The sequence below is a fragment of the Sardina pilchardus genome, chromosome 2, assembly GCF_963854185.1.
Source record: "Sardina pilchardus chromosome 2, fSarPil1.1, whole genome shotgun sequence".
Taxonomy (NCBI): domain Eukaryota; kingdom Metazoa; phylum Chordata; class Actinopteri; order Clupeiformes; family Clupeidae; genus Sardina; species Sardina pilchardus.
The window spans coordinates 36,741,005-36,759,004 of record NC_084995.1 but is presented as its reverse complement, the minus strand read 5'-3'; the positions used below and the strand labels follow the sequence as shown (position 1 = coordinate 36,759,004).

The window sequence follows — 18,000 nt, the reverse complement described above, 5'->3', positions numbered from 1 at the left end:
TACTACATTGTCTTTAATCTGTTGGAAGATGGAGATTAAGGCTATCGGGAGATGCCACTCCTTATCTCTCTGTCTCTGCTTCCTGCCTGTGTAGTTCCTTGATCCGAGCGATCATTAATCAGTGTGTGAGTAAGTGTCAGACCCGCACAGTCCAACTCACAAGGAATGCCACGAGAAACTACAGCAGGTGTGTTCTGCTGAGCTGGTCCTTTCCCACCCTCTGGAGTGGACACAAGATGGCTTTTGAATCTCTCCGTGCACGGCCTCTGTCAGTTAGAATAGATCAGATTATCACCTCATGACCAAACCACAGAGACTGCTAAAGAAAGATGTGCCACTGGCTAACGGAGGACTATCGCAAAAGTGTATTTGAGTTGAAGTTAATATAATGTTTCAATGGAGTCTCACTTAGCGTTCTTCTTTAGTCATGGTACATGACTTATGTGGATCTTATCAGCTTATAATTACACCCAGCTACCCTGCACAGGGAAATCATCACAAAGCATGACTGCAGGAAATCAAGAGAGACTGCTCAGCATATCATTCTGTTCCAATGATACTGCAACACATTGTCCACTATTCTAGTATAACATTTTAAGGTCTTATTAGATCATATGGTTGACATCTTAGTAAAACAACATATCCCACAAGGTGCTTACAAGATTGGATATAAAATGGAAATGGAATTTATTTTGCCCAGATACTATAAGCACAGGATTGTGGTATTTGCAGCTGTGCATTTTGAGGTGCTGTTATCTTCAAAGAGGCATTTTCTCGACAAAGCAGTTCCCTAGGATACCAGGGTGTAGGGCAACATAATGACAACATCTATTCACATATGCTGAATGAAGTTTAATTGTTGATTATTAATAAACATTTTAATCTGTATTACTTATTGACTACTGTAAAGGGTGCACTGAAGTCTAAAATCTGCCAACACAGTGTATAACCACCTACATATCGGTAGGTCCTTGACTGCAAATCTACAGTCCATTGTTTTCATACAAAACTAGACACAAAAGCACTGGGAAATAGGAACTACTGAGTTGTGCTATTCAGTTTAACGGAAGCACAGAGTCCAAGCTACTGGATCTGCAGTGACACCTAGTGGGCTAAACCACAACACACCACCTCCACGTGTATGTGGCTGCATTCCATCACGATCCTTTCATACTACCTTGAGCATCTTAGAAGAGAGGTGGTGGAGTTTTTTTACTTGGCATGTGAGGCCACTGAAACAAAGTATTTCACATAGTACACATTTTCATATCACTTTCTATATAAGGATATGTGTGTGTGTGTGTGTGTGTGTGTGTGTGTGTGTGTGTGTGTGTGTGTGTGTGTGTGTGTGTGTGTGTGTGTGTGTCAATAGGGAGAACGTTGATAAGTGAATGTATGTCCAAAAAACTGTTAAAATAATCTAAAGGAATAAAGAATACTGTTAACCCACAATGGCTATGATAAGTAATGTTCTCCCAAGAATGCCATGTCTTTCCATGTTAAATTGAGGCTGCATGTAAAAAGGACCAACTTAATCACTGTGTTCTGGAATTTGTAGAAAATTAGTAACACTGAATTACTTGCTTCTGGATCATTTGTAAGCGCCTTGCCCACAAGACAAAACCAAATGAAGAGTCTTCCAACCACACCACGGGATGAACTCTCTACTGCCTGGCCCATGAGAGAGTGCATTGAGCCTCCATGCAGGCCTATCTCTTCTGTGAGTCCTTCACTGCCTGCTCGTAAGAGGGGGGCGGCTGGCTGCAGTAGGCTGGTGGTGCAGCGTATGGGACAGCAAGGTGAAGAGCATGGGGCTGCACTGGGTAGGGGGGAGTGAAGAGTAGACCCGGTGGTCCTCTATAGCTGTTAAGGTCAGTCTCATGCAACCCTGCTGGGGGCACAGAGAAAGACAGTGCACCATCAACACACTATCATAATCAATATGAGTGTACTATATATTATCTTCAGTGACTACTGTGAATACCAATGTCAAGGAAAGAGAAATTAAGATGTATTTATGCTAATTGTGACCCATTACATCCCTGGCAGAAAGCAATGAAAACCTAATCAGTGAAGTGTAAAGAAATAAAGTACTGGACTGTGAAAAGTGGGGTGGAAGTAAATGTGGACATTAATAGAATGCTGTATCCTGAATTAAATGTGCGGTTGAGGGGGTCTCTGTCCGGTGGCTGACTAAGGCGTCTGTGAGAGTGATGGATGCCAAGGAAGCGACATTAAAGGTGAGGGACAGCGGACGTGAGATGAGTGTGCAGACATGGAATGGAACGGCTCTGAGAATCACTACTGGTCCATCAGTGCGCAAACTGAAATGTTCACTGAAGCTTCGTTGAACACTGAAACTTTTTCACTCCTGACTGATTCAAGGCTTGTTAAATCAGCAACATTTTAGAAACTCTTCCATTTTTTACACATTTATAGCTATGCTATTATGCTTATATTTTCAGCATATGTTTAAGAATATGCATTATGCATATGTCAAATGATTCACAATGTCGTAATGGGTGGTCCAGGTGTAGGCTGGGTACTGGCCTGTTGCTGACACTGGATGGCTGGTGAAGGACACATCGAAAGTGGCCTCTTCAGGAATGGCCGAGGCGTAAATGCGTCTGCGGAACAAGTAGCCCACGCCACAGCAGAACAAGATGGCCAGCAGCAGCAGCAGCCTAGGAGGACACGCACAGCACAGGACAATCAGCACTCAAGTGCTTCAAGGCTTGGAGGAGATTATTTACTATCAGGTAACAGAACACACACCGGAAAAACACAGCAAGAAACAAACATTTAATAAAAAATGTTATCTACTATCTACTATTGACTCAATGTCACTCTCCAGAACACTTATAGTATAATAGAAAAACATATTTTGGACAGTTTGGACAGTTGATTGCACATCACTTACCAGAAGTACCAGATTTTCTGGATGGAAAGGGCTCGTACACAGCACTCTGTATCACAGCAGTCCTCATAAGACCTACAGCTACAATTAAGAAACACGTAAGTTTGGCCCTCCTGAATATAATACTGTATGTTCCTTAATGATTTCATCTGAGTGTTAAGGTCATTGAGTGGCTTTCATCAACTTTCACAAATTATGGAATTTAATGGTAAAATATAATGGAATATACAGTATGCAAATATATCCAGAAAAGAGGATAAAATGATTAAATAAATAATCCTTGTTATAGTTTGGTATAATAAAGGCCTTTTAGTTTTCAAACCAACCCTGAGTGCCTGAACCTGGATTCTTTAATGTCTAAATTCCTGTCATATTTCTTTCCTCTTTTCTTTCCTCTTCTCTTCCTAGCGTGCCGGTGGGTTGAAGGACACCAATAGCACTCCTACTACCTCTCCATATATGTCAGCAGATTTAGTCAACAATACAACATCCAACGTCCAGCAACTGAAGTGTGATAAACAATGAGTCTTCAGCACACAAAGCCGTTTCTCCGGGACTTGCGTCAGTGGGAACACATGCAGCTGTGGAGCAGCTGAGAGGACTCCTGCCATGTAGCACACTCATCTCCCGTTCATGTACACACCAGGTCTCACATGACTGGAGTCAGACTCTCTGCTCCCAATTCTTTTCTTAAATCAGGACAGCGCTTGGCTTATCTCTGCTCTGCACATGGTTTTCCACAGGTGCAACATTTAGCTACACACACAAGACGTTAAAAAGGCAATCGGACACAATATGCCCAGCATATGACAAACCTTCTGCAGCTCCTAGAGAGAGCCCAAGTAAACAGGGAGGTGTGGTGACACTGAGCTGAGCTCCAAAGGCATTAATCTCATTTAACGTGTTGTGAACAGATTGAATAGCTGCTGGCCAACTTGCCTCCTGTGGTCAATTTGTCAGGGATTCTGTATACCAGACGACTCATGATAAATTACACTTATTGTTGAAAACAAGCAAAGAGGGGGAAAAAAAACACCCGTCTCTGCCTGGGAAACGAAGTGCTGTTCGCAAAGGGGGGAGTGAGGTGAGATGTGGAAGACCATCAAATGTGGGCATGTAGGCTACTGTTAGTGTGGATATATGGGCATAATTAAGACATGACAGTTATGGCAGAAGGATTGTGATGAGTTGTGTGTGCGGTTGATCAAAGGCTGGGCATGTTTAAATGTTTTGGCAAACAATGTTGGGTCAATGCCTAAAAGTAATGCCAGCCACAATCCCAAAATGGACAAAGTCATGGCAACAGAGCCCAATTCCAAAAGGAATGCCAAGCCAATGATGCCTCACCTCACCCAAAAACTGTTAGTCACACTCTACATGAACAGTTCAAGTATGAAGTACTCACATAAAATAGATGGGATAACCTCCTTCAAAGTACCAACAGTACTTTTTATCAGCTGCACACTAGTGTTGTGGTAAAGGAGAGAACATTTTAAGCAGGTATACCTCAGATAGAACCTTACCTGACACACCCAAGTTCAAGAATTCAATAAAATTCCAGTTAGATAGTGTAGGCCTTTTGTGTACTCGTCGGCCTAAACAGTCAAATTCACTGCTCAAAAAGAATGTACGGATGTCATTCGGCCTTTGCCATTAACATTGTTGAAACAAATGTCGAGCTGTGATGCCATGATTGTAATAATGTATAGCCAACCAAAATGTTTCACGCCAGAGGTCCATTTGCAAGGAATATTCATAAGTCAAACCACCCCCAGTTATACCCAGCTGAGCTAGTGATGTCGAAAAAGACCACAATGAGTGGTTTGTCCCTGTGTGTCCACTCCTGAAACAATTAACAATAGTCGGCGACAGACAAGCGCGCGCGTGTGTGTGTGGTTACTTTGCTACGTATCCATCATGGGTAGTGTAATTGTTTGTGCGGCGGGGAGGTTTGAAGGTTTAAGTTTAGGCCTACTGACTGTTTAAAACTCATTCTGTTCTCAGAATTAAATCATAAATGTGCGCACACGTTTTTAAGATTATAATTCTGACTGATAAAGGCCTATTCTGACATGTAACCCATCATTCAAGATGCAGCCCGATGCAGTGCACTATTTACAATTACAATGGCACCGTAGCCAAACTTTTGTTGGGCTGTAACTTTATGTTCGAAGTTTGAACTACATAGCCGTCTTGAGGTGCAGCGTTAGTTTGACGCGCTTGGGAACAGATGGAAAGGCCAGTAAGCGAACACAAATATATAAAAATAAACGAAACTCACCTTATTGAATAACCAAAATATAATTATGACGAGGACAACTGCCTTCATTTCCTCAGCACAGCGCAAAATTCGACATTGGATGAAACTCCAACTCCAACTATTCCGTTGCGTGTTAATATATCTAGCCTAACAAATCGGTAAAAAGAAATCCAGTTTACTTCCGTTTCCAACTCATCGACGCATCGTGACAGATGTGACAGGCTAGCTCTGCCGAGGAAGCCGCTGTTGTTCAACATGCAGGCTTGCACATCGCCCTCCATTCACAAGGAGAGAGGCGTGCACTTGTGCACAGGGTATAATGAAATGTTTTCTTTTTTTCCCTTTTGGACATTTGTTGACAAATGAATTCCCATTCTTCGTGGCTGGCTTAGAATTGCTACTAATGAATGTTTGAAAGTTACTGAAGCACCGCTTAACATACACAGTAAAGTCAAATATTCGCCATAAATTCAAGACAGGCTAGAAAGATAATGTTTTCATACATTTCATTTTATTTCCAGTGTTTCCTTGATTATGTGTTTTTCCAAAATCTGACACAGGCGTTGTGTTCCATGTGTCTGAGCGCAGTAAGAGGTTTGATACAGAATTCACATATTCATATACAGTAAAATCTATTTCTAAAAATATGCATTTTTAGTGTGGCCTTTTACTTTTTTACACAAAAACTCGAGCATAAATTGGACATCTGTGTTGGCTCTTGTGTGTAGAGATAGATTCTCCCTAAAAATGAAGTGTTACACAAACTGCAATTCAGACTATTTGCATAATTATTTTGTTATTACTTGAAGCCTCAAGTGATCTGAGCCCAGACACCTGATCCTATCCTTGTAAAGTGCATGGACCAAAGCCTGATTGTTGGAAGTTACCATCACCAAGTTTTGAATGCATGTAAAAGGCTAATACAAGCCTTTCCTCCAAAGAGAGAATGTGAGTTAGCACAGTTTAAAGAAAAAGGGCAAACGAAATGTGAAATTCTAATCCATCACATTAGCCTTGCTTATGTGAGCAAAGCAATGATCCCTTTCATGGATCACAACATATATAGCCTAACTAACCAAACAAATCTAAGACAAAGACAGCTGCATCATCAGGGAGTGATTTCATTGACTAAACAGTGAAACAAGCCATGGCTGTTTCAATAAATCTACTAATTAATTTGTGAAAATGTCTTAACACAGGCCAACATATGCCACTTAACATCAGTCATTTTCATTAGGACCCCATCAAAATTGAGTGATTGCCTTTCAGAGTGATATAACAGCCTGCTAGAAGAGGACAATAAGCCAATAAAACAATTAAAAGATTGGTAAATTATTGCTATTAAACAAACATAATGCTTAAATTCCCCTCAAAACCAACTCTACACTGCATTTTGACAATGCAAAAAGTCCCGAATGAGGTCGAAATAGTGGACACAAACACATAAGTTAAAAGGTAGTGTTGTAACTAACCGGGAAGATTTAAAGTATAAAAACTATTACATACAATTGAATTAGCCAAAAATATGTCTATCTTTTAAAAAGCATTCACTTTCCGAACGAGCACAATATAAGAAAGACCATTTCCCTCCGATTTGTATAATAGAAAATGAAAAGGTTGTGACTTGCATACAGCATCATAATATGATTGCTATGAGACACTCTGTTTTCTACTGTTGGTAAAGATATAGTGATGAACAATAATTTGTGATATGACCTGCTCTCAGGTGATATTTCTGACAATTAAAAACAAAAACATTATATCATTTTATAACATCCGTCGTTCTGTAACATCATTGACTACTGTCACTCCATCTCAGCCCTTGTGACAGGTAAGTGTTGATTGTAATGCAGTTTACGTAAACACGGGAGGTTTGGCAGCGATGGGTGACAGCAGACACTACTGGGGAGCGGAGTCCATCTCTTTGGTCTCTCCACTAACCTCATCGTCCGTGCTACCCAAAGACTGTGGGTCAGGTAACGTCTCCTGCAAGCCAGCAGCTTCAAGCTGACTGTCGCCCACGCCGAGCTCACCGATTGGCTGATCTGCTGCGATGTCCGAAAGCAGAGTGGGAGTCTGAGCAGGCGGGGCGGAGGCAGCGGCAGCGGCCTCGAGAGGCAGGACAGCGGGGTCGATGAGGAGAGAGGAGATGTCTATGGGCGGGACGGTGGGGTCCAGGGGCGACAGAGAGGGGTTGCCCAGCAGAGACGCAATGTCGACGGGGGGGATGGAGGCGTCAAGCGGCAGAGGGGAGAAGCTGGTGGGTGGGGTGGAGGGCATGAGGGGTGTAGGGGAGGGGCTGATGGGAGCTGTAGTATCCTCTGGCTCTGACTTGATGGGCGACAGGGAGATGATATCTGGGACTGGCTCTGGGACTGGCTCTAGGACTGGTTCTAGGACTGGCTCTGGGACCGGCTCTGGGACCGGTTCTGAAACTGGTTCTGAGACCGGTTCTGGGCTTGGTTCCTGAGGTTCCTGGGGCTGTGGATCAGTATGGCTTTCAGGATCAGGAACCTCACCATCGCTCAGCTCCTCTGTTGCAGGGATTATAACAGGAAACAAGAAAAGGTTACCCACAATTACAGCCATGTGTGAACACCACTGAACACACATTAAGGGTGTTTTCACACTTGGTCCCTTTCAGCCATCTAAACGAACTTAGATCGATGACTCAGCATTTTTTGCGCATATGTGAACACTCCAACCGTACCCAGACCCCTTTAAAACGGATCGTACTGAGACCACCTCGCTAAAAAGTCAGCGGTACAGTTAGCCTAATCCAGGCATTGTGAACACAAAGCGCATCGGGTTCCCTTCGCCTTTTTGCACCGCAGTTTAACCTTCTCCGTTTGCCGTAGCTTGGTCACGTGACCGTCGCAGCCGGGACCCAGGATTCAGTGCAGTAGGGGACTGAGAGCTCTAGAGGACCTGGTGTGAACAGAAAGAGGACTGAGGCCCCAACAAAGCTTAACTGGACCAGGAAGAGAACCCAGTCCTCTTTCTCATAAACTCACAGTGTGAACACAAAAAGAACTGAGTTATTTTTCTGTTGGTCCACTTTTTGGTCCACTTAAAGAGGACTGAGTTTGGTTCTTTTAAAGGGGACCAGGTGTGAAAACACCCTAATACAGTAAAGAGTGCCCAACAACACAAATACCAAGACAGCCAACATACATTTCTCCAGTGAGACTTCTTCGAATGACAATCTTAGTTCAAAATGAGTGCGTTAACATTTTCTTCTGCTCAACATACCTATTCCAGATATGTCGCTGTCTTTCTCCTCACGCACTGCCAGGGATGTGTTGGTCATGTCAATGGAAGACACCGATACGTCCAGTCGATCGGTCACATCTGACACCTCTGAGTTGAAGGCCACCTCTGACTGATCTGAGAACCCTGCAGGACAGACATATGCCACTTTACCCTTTAATCCACTCAAGCGGCTCAGACTGCTGTGAAAGGCTGGATAACACTAAAGGTCTAGAAAAGATCTCACACTGTTGGATCAAAAAGCAGTTCCAAAGTACGCAATGTGATTGGTCTTAATGATGAGAGAAATGTTAAATACGTTGATGAATGTGGGTGTCACCTGGATCCATGACCCTCTGAATAGGCGGGGGCAGTGGGGTGTCCTGATCAGCACAGCTAGGGTCCTCAGACTTGTCCGACAAGCCAGAGGCTGCCATCAGAGGGACCTGCACCAGAGAATCAGTTACCGCTTGCTTTCATAAGTATTCCAGCGGTACTTGTGAACACTTGAACAATCATTAAAGCAACTTGGACTTCTATAAATGTTATTCAAATTAAGTTAAATGATGTATGAGATCTTACAACAAACCCATGGAAAGAAACACTATCTTTGTTTTGTAGTTGTTACATACACTGAAGTCTTAGATGCTGACTCTTAAATGCAAATACCTCTGTGTATCCGTTTGTGGGAACCTCAGAAGATGGTGTTTCCTCCACAGATGGGGAGGCTGCAGATGGCTGCGGGCTGCTGGGACGAGCAGGGATCCGATGCAGATAGCCATATCCAATGCCACAACCTAGACTGAGGGCCAGTACACAGAGGGCTTCAAAACTCTGAAGTGAAACATCTACATCACTCAAAAATTAAAAATCAAAAATGCTTTTTTTTTTTTAAAGAGCAATAAATAAGCAATAAATAAGTTAAAGGCTGAACGATCTTATGAACTATTTAAAAAAAATGATTACTCAAATCAATGTATTAAAGGTGTAAGTACATTATTTGTCCACTAGGATGCACTATAGAGCACAAATAGTTCTTGAATGTCACACTATGCCCTGGTGTGTGTGTGTGTGTGTTGGCTTGTTTCCCAGCTAGGCAGGCAATCTATGTAAGCAATCTATTTCTATTTAGGGGAATGATTAAGCAGAGGTTTTAAGAGGCGGGGTAAGATTTCATCTCAGTCAGTAGGTCTTAACATCAAAATATAAACAAACAAATGGTGTTCTGATGTTTACATCTGAAGCACATTCCTCATCTTTTAATTCCACACTCTCGCTATCCATTGTAGAAGAGTGTGACTGAATCGCAGGTGCCACGTCATACCTGCCCTCTCCGCCCCAGGCTCCATTGGGCGTGACCACCACCTCCCTACAGGCATCAGTCTCCGTATTGTACACGAGCAGCTTCAAAGGCTTTCCCTCATGGGCCTCAATCAGCGAAAAGAAGTCCTCAGACTGGACAGACAGGAGAGAGAAAACCACCATCAGTCAAAACTACATCTCCAACAGACTTAAAGGGGCACTTCACCAATTAGCATTAAGCTTTGTATCTTTAGAAAAACAGTCATGTTTTTGAATGGTCGTGCATCATTCCCTCAGTTTGCCTTGAGATGGGAGAAATACGGATTCGAATGAAACCCATGAATAGGACTTCCTGCTTTCAATGATGTAAAATGTTAATTTTTACATCATTGAAAGCAGGAAGTCCAACATTGAAATCCGTATTTCTCCCATCTCAAGGCAAATTGAGGGAATGATGCACGACCATTCAAAAAAGAAAAGTTTTTCTAAAGATACAAAGCTTAATGCTAATCGGTGAAGTGTCCCTTTAAGAACGTCTGCCCATTATCCCAAATGACGCTGTCTCTTTTAGAAAGTCAATGTTGTTCAACCAGTTTCTCTGTCATCAGAGATAGTGTGAACTACTGCACTTGGCACGTGTGAATACTATACTCACATCTTGCAAGACTTGGTCTGCCCCGACAATATAGTCCGAGTGAGGATGCAGGCCAGCCAACGCTGCAGGGGAGTTAGCGTCCACATCCTAAACACAATCAAAGTTCAAAGGTTACCCAGATCCTCACTGGATCCCTCTCCACTCTCCAAACACAAACACATTCTATGAAGCAGAACCATCTCTGGCAGACAAGATTACCAGAACATACCAGAACATGCCAGACGTTTTCGTTGGCCCCCTGGAAGCTGCAGAAGCGGACACTGGCCCCCAGCAGGCCTTGTCCACCCCACATGTTGCTGGGGACCACCTCCAGCTCCCGGACCTTCATGGACTTGGTGCTGTACACCTCCATCCGGACTGGCTTCTCCACGTTGGCCTTCAGGAGGTCCTTCAGCATTTCATTTTCCTGGTTCTGGATGTGCCAGGAGAAGGTATTAGTCGCATTTAATACTTAAATTATTGAGTGTACTCCCATAATGCACCCCCATGTTACACTGTGTTTATTATCTCAGGTTAGGTTACCTACGCCATCTAATAAATCAACAGACAGGTAATAGGACATTCAGTAAGAAAGAAGTGACAATGTCGCGCATTAACAGTAAGTATATTCATCTACATCAAGGATATGTTTAACACAGGCAACATTTTGAAAGAAGAGGAACGACTGCCAAAGATTGCCAAAAGCTATGCAGAGAGAGCCAAGATCAGCAGGGCAGATTGCTGTGGACAGCTCATTCCAATGGGCTTAATGAACACAAAGGAACACAGGGTTAGCATCCAAGAATTTGGTCAATGTCTGACTATCTGTGCTGGTAACAGATCAGTCCTCGGTAAACAAGATCTAGATTTCATCTATTGATTTCTAATAAACTAACCAGTCGGGTGTTGCCAATTGACAAGATGAAATCAAAGAAGGGTTCCAAACCAGCTTTCTCTGCTGGTGAACTCTGCTGGATCTATAAAAATAAAAATAAAAAAGGTTGGGAATAAATCACATGCATTATGCTTACGACACAAATTACTCACTTTTGGTTGTGAAATTGTAATAATGATCAAAGCACTGTAAAGTTTAAACTTTGTGTTTGGGAACAAGTTGTTCCCATAGGCAAGCATCTGGAGTTACATAATGGCATCGCAAAAAAGCTCATGCACTCAGCCATTGCTTAAATTATTCCTAAAAATTCTAACAAGTGCAATTATGAACGAAGCGACGAAAGGTCTTTAATGAGTAATTTATTTTACTACACTGGGGACACGCATTCTGAGCACGTTTGACAGCTCTATCCTTTTGGTACAGGATAGTACCCAATTCAATCAGATTTAATGAACAGCGATGCTTAAGTCACCGAAGGCTTTCCTTCAGAGTCATAAACCGCACTGCATTCATAGAAACGGCTTGATACTCCACGTAAGCAAACCTATCGCGCTTGCCTAGTTTGCCAGCTGGCAATTGAAATGACCAGGATACGGTCAGCTTGCATGCTACCATTCTACATATGCTAGCTTGCTAAGTCACTCACTTCTACCATCCATACTTCACGCGTAACATTAAGCTCAAAACTTACCCCATGAACATGGTATCCATCTGTCCCACCCTCTGGAACACCAGAACTTTGCGTCAAGCCCATATTGTTAAGTGTGCGTTGACTGCGTGTTAATACATATACTATATTATCTTGTGCTGGGAGGAGCGTAAGGATTTGTTACTTCGTGGCCATATTGTACTAGCGCGAAACAGATTTCTAAGGCATGTATAGTCGAATCCCATCCAACCGATTGCAGGACGGTTAAACAGGGAAAGAAAAGATGATGGGCTCATACTATTGGCCCGGACCAAGGGTGTCATTCCCTGACGAACAATATATATTTTTATTATAGCCTCAGTAACCAGTTAGACTACGTCGTGTATTATGTGTCTTTTATTCTAATATTGTGCATTTTCACCAGCAGCTATACATGCTATTTTTTATTGTTAGAATGAGTGACGGTGGTGTTGTGGTGGTGGTGGGGGGGGGGGGGGGGGGGGGATTCATGTGGTATAACATAAATAAAGAGAGGCATTATGTCAAGAGAAAGCTGATAATTATCAATAAATGTGCCAACATCACTGTCATTAGCCTAGTCTACTATGTTCTGAGGGGAATTGGCTGTCCATTATCATATTCATAGTCTACTGTTGATGAAACTAGGTCCCTTATCTGGGAACAGTAGCCTAACATATAGAAACCCATAATGTGGTCATCATCATCACACAAAGAAGAGGTGATGCACAAGTTACAGTATATGTGACTCGTGAGGATCGATGCACCGCCCCCTTTTACACTCCCACCCACTCCAGCATCTGGAGCCTGTGTGGATTTTGTAATTTTTTCACAATGCCACAGGTACTGTCTCTTTAAGTAGTTTATTAAGAATTGTGACAATGAAAAAAGAATATTGAAAACATTTACATATTAATGATTTCTTTTTTTTTTTTTTTTTTTTTTACAAAAAAACATACATACACAGGCAGCAAAGTAAAAATAATTCACATTGATGCATAACATTAAATAAGGCATACTGGATACAATAGTAAGTCATTTAATTTCCAGTATAATTTCATAAATATATGCAATGCACACAAAATATGGCAATGAAAAGCTCAGCCTATGTAATAAGAGCATAATAAAGATAACATAGAGTGAAATGGCAAAATAAGGTACACTAATTAGCGGGCTTCCCACTGTTGCGGCGAAGGCATGAGAATGAAGATGAGCCAGGGCTCACCCTGTCCCAGTGATCACTTTTGGGGCTTACTTGCGCCAGGGCCAGGGCTCATCCTGTCCCAGTGATCACTTTTGGGGCTTACTTGCGCAATTTGGCTCTCAGCCCCGACTCTCTGCCTGAGCTGCTCCTATCTCACAACATAGATAGGAGCCTTAACATAGACATAGACCTCACAACTGAAAATGTCTGGGCCTATTTTCCATTACTGTCTACCTGAACTTTAGAGGAAGAATGTGTAACTACAACTGATGTACCATAAATGTCGACTCAAGTACTGAACACATTGATGGTCATGTCTGTCACATGCATAACAATAAGGTGTGAAATGGCATAAGTCCCTGAGTTTCAGCCAGTGCATCATTAAAACTGAGAACCAAAACTCAACTAAATGTTCCATCCATTCCAACTTCCAGTGCGATACTATCCTGCCACTAGAGAATTAGGAAGGTATACCAATAAAGACTAGAACTGTCTTGATGTGTAGTAATCAGTAGGCCTATACATTGGTGCTAATGTTACAACAAGACAGGATTAAAACATCCTTTTATTTTGAAAAATGAAGGAATATCCTTTAAACATACTGAGCACCTTAATATAATATAATATATTAATATAATATATGATTATGTACATAATACATTAAGGGATAATACACTCTCTGCTATAAATATTGACTGCTCTTTATGGATAGTTAGTTGCTCGATATAGCCACAAGCTACAGCTATCCGCTGAGACTATGCAACTCCTATTAGAGACTCTAGAAGTTGAGTACCTAGATCTTCCCCCTGGGGCACGCTAGGGCCATTGGCCAAGCAAAAAAAGTTGTCATTGAGATAGCTGTGCTCCTTGAGATGGCTGTGTACTGGACTTGGGTGGTAGTCATGCAGACTGTCGAAAAAGTCCAGATCAGAGTCTGAGGACAGACTGAGGTCCATGTAGCTGTGTGACGTCTCATCAATAGATGGCGAGGGAGTGTTAGGGGCATCAGGAAACACATCACAAGGAAACATGGCATCGGTTTGATTAGCGTTTTCATCCAGGAACACTGACATGGACAAGCTGCCAAAACCAGCAACCCCTTTCAGCTGAGTCTGAGCAGGCAGACAGCAGTCACTGTCGTCACTGCTGAATGAGAACTCCTCGTCGGACTCTCCAAAGCTCAGGACATGAGCTAGGCCTCTGTCACCTGTGCCTTGACCAGGGGGACAGAACTGGGGGCCGGGGTCGCTGTCCGTGTCCTTACTCTGGATGGAGGAGCAGGAGGAGGAGTCCGTCATGTCGCTGCTGCAGCTGCTCTCTCCCTCGGCGGTCAGCTCGGCACCAAATAGGAAAGCAGGGGCAGGATAGAGAGGAGCCGAGTACGGGGCTGCGCAGCTTTCTAACGACGACAGTGTGTCATCAAAAGAGCCTCTGCACCAGTCCTGAGACCCAGGCTTTCCCTCCTGCTCCTCCTCCTCCTCTTCCTCCTCAGTCTGACCCCTCCCCTGGAGCGCACCCCCCAGCAGTCGTCTCTCCAGCTCCAGCTTCATGAGTGTGTGGATGTAGTGTGTCTGCACCCGGCCGGCGTTGAACTCGATGCGACCAGCAGGGTTCCCACAGCTGTCCTTGGTGCAGCCACAGGGGAAGCTGGAGCGGTCCATCTGCACAAGTTGAGAAAATGGAGGAACCAGCCACAAAAAAATGAGACATTGATTAAAACTAACTTGAATTCTGTATTTATTCTTTCAGTATATCTATATATACAAATATCAAACAGTCAGTGCAAACAAATGCAGTGCAAACACATGTCCAGTGTGGTGCATGTCCTCCCTCCCCCCACGACAGTGTGAAGTCTGCGTGCGGCGCAGGGCCGTACCTGGCACTTGATGCCCGCCAGGCTGCAGGCGCAGGTGAGCGGCTCGCAGAAGCCCTGGCAGTGGCAGCCGCAGTCCTCTCGCCAGCGCCGCAGCTCTTGCAGCTGCCGCTTCTCCTCGCGCTCGATGCGGAGCACGCCAGCGCGCTGCAGCAGCCTCCGCCTCTGCTTAGAGGAGTACGAGTGTGGCAAATAGCCTTCCTCTTCATCGTCGTCATCGCCCTCCTCCTCCTCCACTTCAACACATTTTGGAGCCAGCTCCTCCTCTGTAACGTCCTCCACTGTCAGTCTCTCTGCATCCTCCGTTGTTAGAGTTCCATTGCTCAGCAGCTGAGGGAATGAGACAAAAGGTCTTCAATGAGTATCAATTTTATTGTTTTCACTCGTTGTTATGTTGTTATAAGATATAAATCATATTGCTTTTGTAAATCAACAATAACCATGCAGTTAACTATCAACTGCATCTCAACGTTCTGCCAGTCCTGGATGGACTCTGATGAAGATAATTTGTGCATCGAAATGTTAGTCAGAGATGTTTTGCACCATCTAAGTAAATAAAAATTAAAGAAGACATCTGAGTTGCACGGGTGTCCCTCTCCCTCTCACACATTATCTGTCCTGGCCTGGTTGCCCCAGATCGTCGCTGAACTGCAGGAGGAGCACAGAGAACCTTCCTTTGTCTGCATGTGAGGCGTATCTGTGGTGTGGGGACTGCAGCAGGGAGCTCACCGTCTGCTTGAGGGCCTCCAGCCTCTCCTCCCTCAGCCTGTCTTGGAGCTTCTGCCGGCGCTGGCGTCTCTGCTCTGCCCGGTGCTCTGCCAGGCTGTAGCGCTGGCACGACGAGTGGCGCCTCACCATGCCCAGACTGCAGCCGCCATGGCTGGGCACGCTGGTGAAGCCCTGGCACCTCTGGAAGAGGAACACGGTCACCGAGTCAAAGCGCACGTTGCCCTTCGTCCTGGCCGTCTTGGTCCTCTTCAGAATTGAGGAATCTGTAGAGGTAAAATGCACACTGCTGACTTACTTCATTAGCAGCTAGCAGGGTGAAATAAGCTACACAATGGCATGTCCAGCATGAATACTTGTAGGGCATTGCATAATGTAACCTGTTAATTGAGCATGATTACACATATTGGTGTTGCAGCTCTTTTAGCTACCTCTAGATGGCAGCAGGAATTATTTCAACTTTGTGCACTATTCCATCCAACAGAAACACAGGTTATCATATTTACTGTATGTAAAATATGTAAATATAAAATTGTTCTTCAATTAAAAACTTCACAAATTCAATTAAACCTATATGTGCCTATAAATAGCGGTAAGTGAATAGCACAGTGAATACTTTATTAAGACCTAATACCACACACTGGATAATTTACGTAAAAAGTGAATGACTTAAAAGTGATGACTTTCATCTTAAAAGTGACGACACTGACTTACTAATTACTATTAACAGAAGATCAATCTCTGGTTACTTTCTCTACTCAGACTCTCCTTTAGACATCTCTGTGTTTATACACTTATCAGCCGTTTTCGACACAAATGCTTTGGACTGATAACCGAAACTCCTTGTGAATGCTTGTGTGCACTGTCTGAGTGAGTCTGATAAGACCCCGATCACTGTGCAATTTTTGAAAACTGTGGACTCATAGCCTCTCAACAAGGATGTGTGCACTCACAGGAGAGCTTGGCATGAGGTGGTGGGTAAATGGGACTCCAGTCTGGGGATTCACCCTGGTAGTTCTCCTCCTCCGAGTCCCATTTGGAGACACTGGGAGAGGATGATGATGAGGAAGGTGAGGAGGAAGAGGAGTAGCTCTGGTCCTCATCGCTGTCCTTAAATTTCCTTTTGAGATGCCTGCTCATGGCAGTTGCCAATTCTTATCTGTCAAAGTACCAAGCATAGCGAGATAACATTAATGTCATGAATATTATATAACATTCCTGGGCTGAGAATTATCTAAAGAAAAACTTATGGGATGTGACCCCCATAACTGCTTAGCATAGAGTCATTCAAGAGTCAGACAGCTTTTCTGGCATCCAATGACAGTCTTGTGCATAGAGAAATGTCGTCAAGCAGGTTTGACAACTTTCCAGGAGTGCTTTCTGACACAGGTAGTTTCAAAGAAATCCAAGACCAGCTGTTCCCAAATGTGTAACTGATAACTGGAGACGTAGTGTAGAGCCATGGCAAAGGCATGAAGTCAATGGTTCCCTTTTTCCTCTAAGTGATTAACATTCCTGGAATTCCTTGAATCAGCCCAGAGGGAAAAGTCATGACTTTCTGCCTAGCAGAAAGAATACCCATGCAGCCACAGATACATACTACCTTCAGATGAGACTTGTTTACAGTTTTCCTCAGGTTTCTACACTGCCCATGTTCTATATTAAGTCTCAGGCAGACTAACATCCTCTTCGTATAGGACTCTGTTTTAGAGGATGTGTGTGGGTTTTAAGTTACGTAGCTCCAAAGCAAACAAGACGTGCTTTTTGCACACTCCACTTGCACAGACCAAGAGCACACAGGGCCTGCAGAACAGCGTGGCCCAGTGGTGTAGTGGTCCCTGGAGAAGTGGGTATTGCGTATACCCTGGACTACACCACTGGCGTGGCCCAAACGTGCAGCACAGCACTGTCCCACTCCCATCAGCAGTGACCAGCGGCAGCTTCGGGGCACAAGAGTAGCCCAGGGCTCTGGCCAAGCCTGACACCTTCACACAGGTACATCTGTGCAGTTTCACACACGGCTGGGTTTCTCCACTGGGCCCATGTTATGTAAACACCCTCTGCGTAATTCCTCCCCGTCATCATCTGGACATAGCCAGCAGGTCTTTCTGATTTAATGTGTGGGATGTCAGGTCTGTGTATACACTACCATTACATTAAACCAGCATTTAGGCTAGCATACGGAAGTGTGTCAGAGCCAGTACATTCCTTCTGTCTCTGCCAGAAATGTGGAAAGCTATGCAAAACTGGTCAGGTTAAAGTTCATTGTTGTG

At 43.8% G+C, this 18,000-nt stretch overlaps 3 protein-coding genes across 6 annotated transcripts in view; all 3 read right to left on the bottom strand.

The window, feature by feature from the left end:
• Window positions 1-177: 177 nt before the first annotated feature.
• Window positions 178-5,388, bottom strand: LOC134072684 (WW domain binding protein VOPP1-like). 3 transcript variants are annotated; one of them, XM_062529494.1, is made up of 5 exons: window positions 5,199-5,388; window positions 4,323-4,381; window positions 2,921-2,998; window positions 2,551-2,684; window positions 178-1,891 (listed from the first exon to the last, which is right to left on the bottom strand). In XM_062529494.1, the coding sequence occupies exons 1-5, from the start codon at window positions 5,244-5,246 to the stop codon at window positions 1,710-1,712; spliced, it is 501 nt and encodes a 166-aa protein (XP_062385478.1). In that variant the 5' UTR covers window positions 5,247-5,388; the 3' UTR covers window positions 178-1,709. The 3 variants fall into 3 exon arrangements, with proteins under 3 accessions (XP_062385478.1, XP_062385486.1, XP_062385470.1); XM_062529502.1 differs by having other exon boundaries at window positions 178-1,888; XM_062529486.1 differs by having other exon boundaries at window positions 178-1,774; window positions 2,637-2,684.
• A 280-nt stretch (window positions 5,389-5,668) lies between these two features.
• Window positions 5,669-12,107, bottom strand: gorasp1a (golgi reassembly stacking protein 1a). 2 transcript variants are annotated; one of them, XM_062529468.1, is made up of 9 exons: window positions 11,949-12,107; window positions 11,259-11,339; window positions 10,592-10,795; window positions 10,384-10,470; window positions 9,751-9,881; window positions 9,096-9,228; window positions 8,746-8,872; window positions 8,430-8,573; window positions 5,669-7,711 (listed from the first exon to the last, which is right to left on the bottom strand). In XM_062529468.1, exons 1-9 carry the CDS (start codon window positions 12,009-12,011, stop codon window positions 7,077-7,079), a joined length of 1,605 nt encoding a protein of 534 aa, XP_062385452.1. In that variant the 5' UTR covers window positions 12,012-12,107; the 3' UTR covers window positions 5,669-7,076. The 2 variants fall into 2 exon arrangements, with proteins under 2 accessions (XP_062385452.1, XP_062385460.1); XM_062529476.1 differs by having other exon boundaries at window positions 8,767-8,872.
• A 750-nt stretch (window positions 12,108-12,857) lies between these two features.
• LOC134072660 (cysteine/serine-rich nuclear protein 1-like) overlaps window positions 12,858-18,000 on the bottom strand; it is a 6,910-nt gene continuing 1,767 nt past the window's right edge. Inside the window, exons 2-5 of the mRNA XM_062529457.1 lie at window positions 16,681-16,886; window positions 15,731-15,993; window positions 15,005-15,331; window positions 12,858-14,789 (exon numbers count right to left, since the gene is read on the bottom strand). Of these exons, the coding sequence (XP_062385441.1) occupies window positions 13,884-14,789; window positions 15,005-15,331; window positions 15,731-15,993; window positions 16,681-16,867 (1,683 nt within the window). The 5' untranslated portion in view covers window positions 16,868-16,886 and the 3' untranslated portion in view covers window positions 12,858-13,883. The remainder of the gene's footprint in view (window positions 14,790-15,004; window positions 15,332-15,730; window positions 15,994-16,680; window positions 16,887-18,000) is intronic.

Bases quoted from the DNA above. Each gene is read 5' to 3' on its own strand.
- LOC134072684 (XM_062529486.1), bottom strand. From the start codon at position 5,246: ATGAAGGCAGTTGTCCTCGTCATAATTATATTTTGGTTATTCAATAAG. The intron at 4,382-5,198 runs GTGAGTTTCGTT...CCACAACACTAG, and splicing joins TATTTTGGTTATTCAATAAG to TGTGCAGCTGATAAAAAGTA. The intron at 2,999-4,322 runs GTGAGTACTTCA...TCTTAATTGTAG, and splicing joins GGTTATCCCATCTATTTTAT to CTGTAGGTCTTATGAGGACT.
- gorasp1a (XM_062529468.1), bottom strand. From the start codon at position 12,011: ATGGGCTTGACGCAAAGTTCTGGTGTTCCAGAGGGTGGGACAGATGGA. The intron at 11,340-11,948 runs GTAAGTTTTGAG...TTATTTTTATAG, and splicing joins ATGGATACCATGTTCATGGG to ATCCAGCAGAGTTCACCAGC. The intron at 10,796-11,258 runs GTTAGTTTATTA...TGGCACATCCAG, and splicing joins CAATTGGCAACACCCGACTG to AACCAGGAAAATGAAATGCT.